This window comes from Aythya fuligula, chromosome 10 (genome assembly GCF_009819795.1).
Source record: "Aythya fuligula isolate bAytFul2 chromosome 10, bAytFul2.pri, whole genome shotgun sequence".
Taxonomy (NCBI): Eukaryota; Metazoa; Chordata; class Aves; order Anseriformes; family Anatidae; genus Aythya; species Aythya fuligula.
In genome coordinates, this window is record NC_045568.1 from 14,993,547 (window position 1) to 15,002,938 (window position 9,392).

The following is a 9,392-nucleotide window of genomic DNA, read 5'->3' on the forward strand; positions in this document are numbered from 1 at the left end:
AAGTTGGAGCCCAACAGTTGATGCGTGTTATGCCAATCCAGATGTCAGAGAGTCTCTGTGCATGCTTTTGAGTGCACGTACGTATTTTAGGTGGCTGCAGGAGCATGGAGCTGGCCCCAGCCTCTGTGAGGCACAGCAAGGCCAGCAGCGACCGCACTGGCCCCCACTGCCTCCGCACGCTGCTGCCACTTCTGCCAGCTACTGGGCCAACCAATACAAGAGCCTGCCCTTGGCTTTATTTAAATGCAAATTTCTGTTGGGTCATTATTATCACGTTCTGCTGCAACAAATAATCACACACACGTGGCTTGTACGATCCACCATGGGACTCTTAATTTGACTGAATGCTTTTCTCAGTGCTTTGGCTGAGCGCTGCATTAGCGATTGGATTCGTTCCTAACAACCAGCGTGGGATCTTTGTCGAAGAGAAGCAGCGTGTGCTTGTTTTATTTGTGTTGTGTGTTTTTTTGTTTTTTTTTTTTTTTTTTCTGGCCCACCGAACTTTAGGGGATTCTTGAAAACCTTTTCTGAAGTTGTTTAAATTAACCTGGATTCAAACTTCATTGCGAAGGATGAAAACTGGCCCGAGACATGCAGTCCAGGCCGTGCTGTGTCCGAGCCAGAGAGAAATGGCTGTGGTTGACATCTGTCACCAAATCCATGCAGAGTCTTTCTTGAGCATCAGCAAGGCCAGCAGCACACCGATGCTTTGGTTTAGCTGCTCTCCAACTGCTGGAAGCGTCCATCCATCTGCAGCCCTTCCTGAGCACAACAGGTAATTTATTTATTTTTCAAAAGCAAGTGACTTGTCTGAGAGCCCAAACTTTGGAGCCCAAACTCCAGCAAAAGAACAAGTGGAGTCTTTGATAGTCCAGCAGACCGGTGAGCCAAAGGATGTTTGCACACAAACTAGATTTCAGCTGTTTTGTAGAAGAGCTTTACCCACACAACCTGTAACACCCCCACCTCCTTTCCCTCCCTCCCTTGTTCCTGTGGTTTAACAGCGAGTGTCTTGCAGAGCGAGGCAGAAAGCATCGCTGGGGGGGGCTGCAGCTTGGCATCAATCTCTGGGTCTGGCTACTGCAGTGCTAGCGTCAAGTCAGCCTTCCAGAGGGAAATTGGAGAATGGCGTTAGTTCAGGGAGCTGCGCGGGATGAAATTACAAGACAGAATGTACAACTTTTGCATGTGGACTATAAATCCCCAGCAAAGCGTCAGGGCTGAGGCATGACTGGGTGTGTCAGAGATACAATCTGAATTAAATAAATTGAAATAAATCAAGAGATTAAATAAGTCAGAGGAAAAAGTAGCATGATCATTGGACAATGAAAAAAAAAGAAGTCACTTCAGGTTTTAAAGCAAGCAGAAATTCTCTCACTTCTGAGTGATATGGAAATTGAAGTAAGCAGTTAAAAATGATAGAGAACGTTATGCCCTTGATCATGGCTCTCACTTGATAATTTCAGGACCAGACCACCCTGGACCTCCCAGAACTCCTCCTATTTGAAAAAAGCCTGTCTATGTAGCAGATGATCACTTTTTCGTCTTTCAGGAGAGCAATGTAAGTAGCTGCTCTTGCTGTGTATCCAGCTGTGGACTCTAGCAGGTGTTGCCTTTCTCTATGACCGTCCATTATTTGACATGGCTGAGAGGCCAAACTGCTGCCAAGAGCCTTAAAATTCTTCAGGTAAAATTGCTGTGACTATTTCTTGCCAGCTCTTGCCTAAAAAAATTTGTTAAGAAGCCCTGCAGGTTCCTCCTAGTTCCTCCTTCACAGGACTAGGCTCAGATCATAAAATGACTGAGACAAGTCAAAATCTTTCTGAAAGGGGGTCTTTAAAAATTCTCTAGTGCAATTAGCATTTTCCTAGATAACACTAAGATCCTTGCTAGAATTAATTTATTGGAGGCAGACAAAAAAGACAAAACTATATTTATTCCTTAGCACCTGTCAAGAATGAAACCGTAACCCTCTACAGTATTTGATCAATTGCCTTAACCTGCAGTAGTATCTTGTGACAGCTGCAGATCTCTGAGGAAGTAATTTCAAATGTAATGCTTTGCTAATGGGCTAGCTTTCTTTTCAACAGCTAAAATGCCACGGTAAGGGAGAGGCTGTTTTAGTTCAAGGTGTTCCCAAAATTATAGCCTTTATGGTTTTCATGGTTGTATTAGTGCTCTACCAGTCATTTGCATCCTTATTCCTTTTCCCTTACACTGTAATCTTCTCATAGCAAGAATTCACACTGTCTGGATAGCATTCAAGCTCAACTACAATTTTTGGCTATTATTATGCAACTGTTTTTCATTTTTGATTCGAATACAGAAGTCTTAAAAACACAACCGTAGGATTGCCATTAGTTCTTTCTGTTCACATCTTGACCTTGCTTTGCTATTAAATATTGAACACTGACTCTATAGGCAGGAAAGTAAAGGAACAAAATATATTCCAAGAGATCAATTGTATCATACATTTAATAAATGAACTGGGACCGTACACCCAAACAGAACATCGCTTACATAATGAAGTGGAAAGTAAAAACACTACCTCTCCTGCTAGTTTGTTTTTTAACCTACAGTATAGCAAGTTATACAATATATTTATAGGATACCACCAAAATGTTTTAAACATCTACATTTTGCATTCCCTCGCATTACAAAAATTACATATTAATTACTCTGGAAAGTTTCTGAACTCTGTTTAGCAGCAAATCTCCTTTCTTGATGGTTTCTTGGTACTGCCAATTCTTGCTATCAGGCCTAAAAATTGTGAGAAAAAAAAAAGTGTTTAGATTCGAGATCATGTTTTACACGAAGAAACTTCCATTTATGTAGTTAAGTGTGATCAAAACATACAGAATTCAAATGGGGTGTGAAATAAGATTTCTAGGAATTGCTAACGTACCTGTTAGTTTCTACAATCTCATTTACTTTGTCTATTTTGCAGTGTAATCGCCCAGCTGCAATAAATCTTGAAAGCTCCCTAAGAAAAGAGAAAAATAGTTGGTTAAATGATACTTCACCACGGAACTGCAGCCTAGCAGCACAGAACCTGCTCACATTGATAGCCTGCTGACAAAACAACACTGGCATCACACTATTTCTGAAGCAACAACCTATGTATTTTCATAAGGTAGCTTACACACCCTAATCTTATTAGTGCTTGGACATGAAACAAGAACAATCACTACAGCAAGCTGAATACAAAACGTCTTAATATTTTATTCTCAGGCCAAAATCTCACTCGAGTTAAAGTGAGACTCATTTAGCTTAGCATCAATTACTGCTCAAATTCAAAGGCAACAGTCACATAACACACATATTCAGAATTTATCCTGTAAATATCTTCACACCAGTCAATTCATTTTAAAGGTCCCTTAGTAGTTTCTTATTTTCTAGTAGTTCTAAATAGACTTGTATAAATATGCTATACTTTTTAATACTTTTAAATACCTTTAAAATATACTATAATCAACTGGTGGCTCACAGCACATTGATGTAAACAGACAAAATTTCTGGGATATATAGTAAGACAAGTTACAACTAATACTAAATTAACAAGAAGCTAGTGTGACTTAAACATTTACCTCTGAATTGAATGGTATTTGGTTTCTCTTGAAAAACCTATTAATTCATTTCTGAATATTTCAAGTAGTACTCATATTTCTGTAACGCTTTTCTATGTTAGAAAATCTGAAATGTCTTTATGAAAGAAGAATGATTCCTGTGAAAGCACTTGAAACAAAGCGTTTCACATACATAATCAAGGTAAAAGACAATCTCTCACTTCACAATAGTTCTCATCTAAACTAACTCACTTCACATTAGTTCTCATCTGATCTAAATCTGACTTTCCCTTTTTTACCCTAGAAAAGGAATTGGAAACTGAGACTGCAATGTATGTCTGATTTAAGTGAAAAACATCACATCCTGCTCACGTACCAGAAAGCAAGCAAAGCTAAATGAAAGAGACGTGTACGGTAGATAAAATACATCATTCCCTAAAGTTGAAATATTTACTTTGGCATATCTGTGAACCAAGCTGTCTTCTAAAATATTAAGTTTCATGGCTTATGAAGGTCCACAGAAATATCAGTATAAAGAACAAAGCTACTAGTTAAAGACTAGTTTCTCAAATGGTCCTCAGAATGAAAGAAGTACTGGAAGAGTTGTCAGGAGAGACTGCTCTCAAACTATTTTCTTTACTGAAACAAGATTCACTTATGTTTCTATGGAAGGAAGAGCTTGGCAAAACTTAACTTGGCAGGTTTACAGTCAAAGTAAAACAAAGATTTTTATTCATGAGATCATTATAAATAATTAAAATGTGTAAAGTGAGATCTTTATAAACGTACAAAACTAAACAACTTACTGATCTATGAATTCTACGCTGACTCCAAATGCTTCTGCCATGTATCCTAATGTCAACGACCGGTAAGACTCAAGGAGCTGGCTGTATGCATGGATTCTCATTTCCCGTACATAGTATCGATAATGAGGTGCAAACAGCCAATCTTTTTTCATCTCTTGCTCTACAATAGCTGGAAGGAGGAAAAAGAAGAAAAAAATCAATTTCTAATCTGTAAGAAATGTAAAATATCATTTAGGTAAATTAAATATATATAACACCAGTTAATAAATAATCCATGTGATCAAAACAATATTGCATTCTTGCATACTTCTGAGTATGAAAAGTATTCTACACTATGCATAAATAACTGTGTAAAACTGTATTAGTTCTAGAACCAGAAGCAGCAGTAAGATGCAAACAATATTGTGGCACAGCTAATTTGTCAGCACAGAATACTTCTGGGATGTCAGCAGCTCTCTCATGTGTACTGCAGGGGAATCACCTCGCTAGAAGTGAGGGCTGAAGCCTGCAGCCACGTTGGTGTAACGTGGTGCTGAGATGCAAGCAGTCGTTGGTGTGTATCTACCTGAAGAAACGTTCTTACCCAAAGCTAGGTAATCAAGTAAGATTAACTGTCTGGTTACAGGTAAATTACTTACAGGGATTTCTAGGAACTATGACTTTTTCTCCTGCTGACACTTAGTTCTCAGCTTGGGGCAAGACCAGCAATAGAAAAACACTGGCCTTCATTTTAATCTCATCAGGCCTTGTCTTCCACAAAATGAAGGGTTGTTTTTTGCTCTTTCTAAATACCTGATTTTCTTCTATTCTAAATAAAAGAATTGCCAAGAACGGAGAAAGTTTTCTGAAAAGACTTTCTTAAGTGTCACCCTTTTACACACAAGCCAGACCAGAAAGCCTGGTAGTAGCACTGGTAACAATAGCAATGAAAACTTCACATGTAATTTCTTTTACAGTCTGAGATTTCGGTGTCTTTATAAGGCCTGTAATTTATTTCAAAGATCAAACTTTCAAAACTTTCCCACTTGGCCTGGTTTTTCACATAAGATGGTGCTCCATAGCTAGGTGGAAAAGAATTTGAAAATAATCAGATGTGACCTTTCGTACAGCTCACTGTATGTGAAGATTTATTTTTAAATTAACAACAAATTTCAGGTCACTTTTTAAAAGAAAGATTTTTTGTTTTCTGCATAAAGTAGCTCTAGATCTAGACTGTAGCTACTCCACAGAAGTTGTGAATGATCTGAAACGAGCAAGTGTAGCACCTGAAATACTGTTGTAAGAAACAACTTACCTAGTGACTGGAAAAAGGCTGCATAACTGCATTCGTAAAGGGAGAAGAGATACTGTCGTACAGCAGGCAAACTATGTAACACTTCCAGAATCTCTGCTCCTTTAATAACCTGAAAGCAGAAAAAAGAAAAACCACATTTAAATACTATTACTTTCAGCATGGAGATAGGAAGAAAGGCTGGGTTTGCTTGAACCCATGCTTACCTTTTCCCTAAGGTCAGGCCTGTCTAATGCAATCATGCTGACGTAGACAGTGTATGTTACAAACGTTTTGTAATCCATAAGTTCATAGGACGTAAACGTTGAAACTGTGTCGAGGAAGAGCTCCGCTGCCTGTTTGAAATCTCGAATAGCTACACAGTACAGACCCTGGTACACTTTTAGACGATTTCTCCTATCCCAGTCCCCGCCTTCTTCTATTAGACTTAAAAGAGAGAGAAAAAAAAGAAAAATTACTTATGTAAATATATTATGGAATAAGTTATATGAAACAAGGACAGTGAGTCAACTGACACTGTGATTTGAGCAAGAATAATCTACTTTATGGCACAACTTGCTGAAACAGACGAGGCCTCATACATCTGTCAGGGGCAGCAACGACACTTCCTGGGGGCAGGAGAAGCCAGCTGCTTTTGCACAGTGCACGTCTCAACTTTAAAAAGTTTACAGCTTCTAAAGTTCAGACAACAGCCTTCTGAGATGCACGCACAAATATTACTGCCAACCTCAACCATGGCAACATACTTCCACTGCTAAAATCAAAGCTGCCCAACTTGCAGCACAGAAAGAAATTGTAACAGCCAAACTTTCAGGCATCTCATTAACATGAAATCAATGTGGCCAGAAGCAAGAGCACAGGCCAAGACAAAATCTGTTCAGAAGGCAGTGCACGAGAAAATCAATGCCCAAGGAGCAGTGTAACGGGGAAGAACCTCTAACATCACCTCCCGAGGCACCAGCACACAATGGAAGCTGCAGCTTGCTACAAGAACCAGTGAAACGTGAAATGTTGAGAACAGAGAGGGAGCAGCTAGCAGTGGAAATGGGGGAAGGACAGCTGCACCAAGGCACGCCGTGCTGACACTGGGCTCTCGCTCTAGAGGAGACCCTGGCATTTTATCAGCCTAGCTGGATGGCGCTGGCATCAGCTGAGTTCAGCTGGAGTTCCTGCACTGCGCTTTGTTGTGCAGGGGAATCACACCCCAAGCTGTTTTCTAACAGCTACAGAACAGAGCAGTGGGGGGTACAGCTTCAAACCAAGGCAGCTGCTAGAAAATAACTGAAATAGAAATATTAACTTTTTTTTTTTCCTCTTCCCCTTCATAAAAATCTATAGTCTAGGAAGCTCTGTAGTACAAGGTAACGCTGCCCATTACTCTGTGACTCTGTCTGTCAACCAGCTGTTGTCACTGTGTGATAGCGAGGTGTTCACCTTCCATTTCTTCTGCCACAGTTCCTCTGAGCAGTCCCCCAGCCCAAACCATACCTTTTGGCCTTTTCGATGTTCCGCGTGATGAGGTCGTTGTCCATGTAGAACAAGCCAATTCTGAGGAGATAGAACACGATATCCAGGCGATGTCCCAGCGCCACGGTTTTGTCGTAAGTCTTGCGGAACGCAGTCAGAGCTCCCTCCTAGCAAAGCATTTCACAGGGTAAGAACTTGAAACGCAGCTGGATTCATTGCAAAACATCTGTCAAATGTACATGCATTGTCTTCCAGGGACAGGCCTGGCAGTTTCACACAGAACTTTAAGGCTGCGTATTCTGAATAATCTTAAAGAATCAAAGTTCAAATAGGAAGTTAAAAAATGTATGAGGAATGGCTTTTTTAACTCTGAGGACTACGGCAATCAAGACTGTAACTTGAAATTAAGTTGCATTGTGTAACTAACTTAGGAAAGCCTAAAGACACAAGGTAAATGAAAACTAAAATCTACAAATGGAAAATAAATATATCCATTTTCAAGAAAAAGTGTTTTAATAGCCTGCTTGTTTGTTACTTAGTAATTTACGTTTCAATACCCCCTCTTCCATCTCCCACTCACAGAGAAACCAGACTGCCAAACCAAATGTGAAGCCATAAAGTCTATGCCAGGAACCAACCTTGTCCCCGATCCTGCACAGGTACTCAGCTTTGGCCATCATGGCATCTCGGATTTCACTCTCCCCCAGGATCTTTTCAGCATCCTCTAATTCGTTATCGAGACGTTTCAACTCCTCCTCGTTAGCTTTCTTCATCTTGTTCAGCAGCTCCGTGTCTACCTGCCACTCAAGAGACTTGCAGAGCGCTTCGTAATACGGAGCCATGTCTGAAAGAAAAGCCAGGAGGTTTGTTACTGCCTGCTGCGACGGGTGCGTTTGTGCAGCAGGGCACTGACGGACTCCACAGCAGCTCACCAGTGCCAGCTGGGCTCTTTCTGCAGCCAGGTACCTGTTAACTCCACACAGCCAGCTGCACGTCACCGAGACGCTTCAGCGGGCCTTGCCTCTACTGGTTGTTTGTTCTGATCCTTCCTACCAGGGCTGCTTTTACACCTCTCCCACTCAGCACTTCCCTTACCATTTATTGAACCCTCAGCACACTCCAGGCACAGCTCCTGCCTCTTACACCACCAGCACCCCACTGACAGCACTGAAAACCAGGAACGGGCACCCCACTGATGCCTCCAAACCCCCTGGACCCTTCTCCTGACAGCACCCCAATCCTCCCTGCTGCTGTTGGGCTGCCCACGTTGGGGGCTGGTGGTGCCCTCCAGGCGGGCTGTGAGCACACAGACACACAGAGCACCAAGGCCACCCCAGGGATCTCCCCACCCACCTCCTGCTACTACATATCCACCCCCTGGCTGGCTGGCAAATGGGCAGACAGACTGACAGACCCACAGACTGTCAGACAGACAGGCAGGCTGTCAGATAGCCCATCAGACAGACTGACAGACCCACAGACAGAGCGACAGGGTGTCAGTGCATAAGACAGACCAAAAGGCTACTGGACAGGCTGGGAGGCCGTCAGATAGACCGGGAGGTCATTGGACAGACCGACACATTGTCAGATGGACCATCAGACAGAGGAGCAGGCTGTCAGACTGATCCTCAGGCCATCACACAGACCAGGAAGCCGTTGGACAGACCAACACGCTGTCAGATAGACAATCAGGTAGACGGGCAGGCCATCAGACAGACCCTCAGGCCATCAGATGGACCAGGAGGCCATCAGACAGACTGACAGACCATCAGATAGACCATCAGACCATCCATTAGGCCGTCAGACAGACCTACAGACCAACAGACAGACCGTCAGACAGACCCACGGGCCGTCAGAGACACCGACGGGCTGCCAGACGGACGGGGAGGCCATCAGACAGACCGACAGACCGTCAGACTGCCCCTCAGACCGTCCGTTAGGCTGTCAGACAGACGTACAGACCAGAAGACCGACGTCAGCCCGCCCCTCAGGCCGTCACACAGCCCCTCAGCCCGCCCCGCAGGCCGCTCCCCGCCGGCCCAGGCCCTTACGCACCGTGCAGCCTCACGGCCGCCATCAGCTCGTCCCTCGCGGCGGGGTCTGGCGCCCGGGGCCGGAGGCTGAGCAGGAAGCGGAGCTGCGCGATGCGCAGGTCGGGGTTTTTGGGCAGCCCCTCCTCCTCCAGGTTCTCCAGCGGCATGGCGGCGGCGGCGGCGGGGCCCTGCTGAGGCGGCGGCGGCGGCGGCGGCGCGGCCCCAGTGA

At 43.5% G+C, this 9,392-nt stretch overlaps 1 protein-coding gene across 1 annotated transcript; it reads right to left on the reverse strand.

Moving 5' to 3' along the window:
* Positions 1 to 1,916: 1,916 nt before the first annotated feature.
* On the reverse strand, positions 1,917 to 9,392 carry PSMD6 (proteasome 26S subunit, non-ATPase 6). The gene is made up of 8 exons (XM_032194318.1): positions 9,186 to 9,392; positions 7,769 to 7,974; positions 7,152 to 7,297; positions 5,870 to 6,089; positions 5,667 to 5,775; positions 4,373 to 4,541; positions 2,906 to 2,983; positions 1,917 to 2,760 (listed from the first exon to the last, which is right to left on the reverse strand). Exons 1-8 carry the CDS (start codon positions 9,328 to 9,330, stop codon positions 2,664 to 2,666), a joined length of 1,170 nt encoding a protein of 389 aa, XP_032050209.1. The 5' UTR covers positions 9,331 to 9,392; the 3' UTR covers positions 1,917 to 2,663.

What these genes read in the sequence shown, in the direction of transcription:
- PSMD6 (XM_032194318.1), bottom strand. Translation starts at nt 9,330, where the DNA reads ATGCCGCTGGAGAACCTGGAGGAGGAGGGGCTGCCCAAAAACCCCGAC. An exon ending in AACATCGAAAAGGCCAAAAG is followed by an intron (nt 6,090 to 7,151) that starts GTATGGTTTGGG and finishes CTCTCTTTTAAG; the next exon opens with TCTAATAGAAGAAGGCGGGG. An exon ending in AGCCTTTTTCCAGTCACTAG is followed by an intron (nt 4,542 to 5,666) that starts GTAAGTTGTTTC and finishes TCCTCCTTCCAG; the next exon opens with CTATTGTAGAGCAAGAGATG.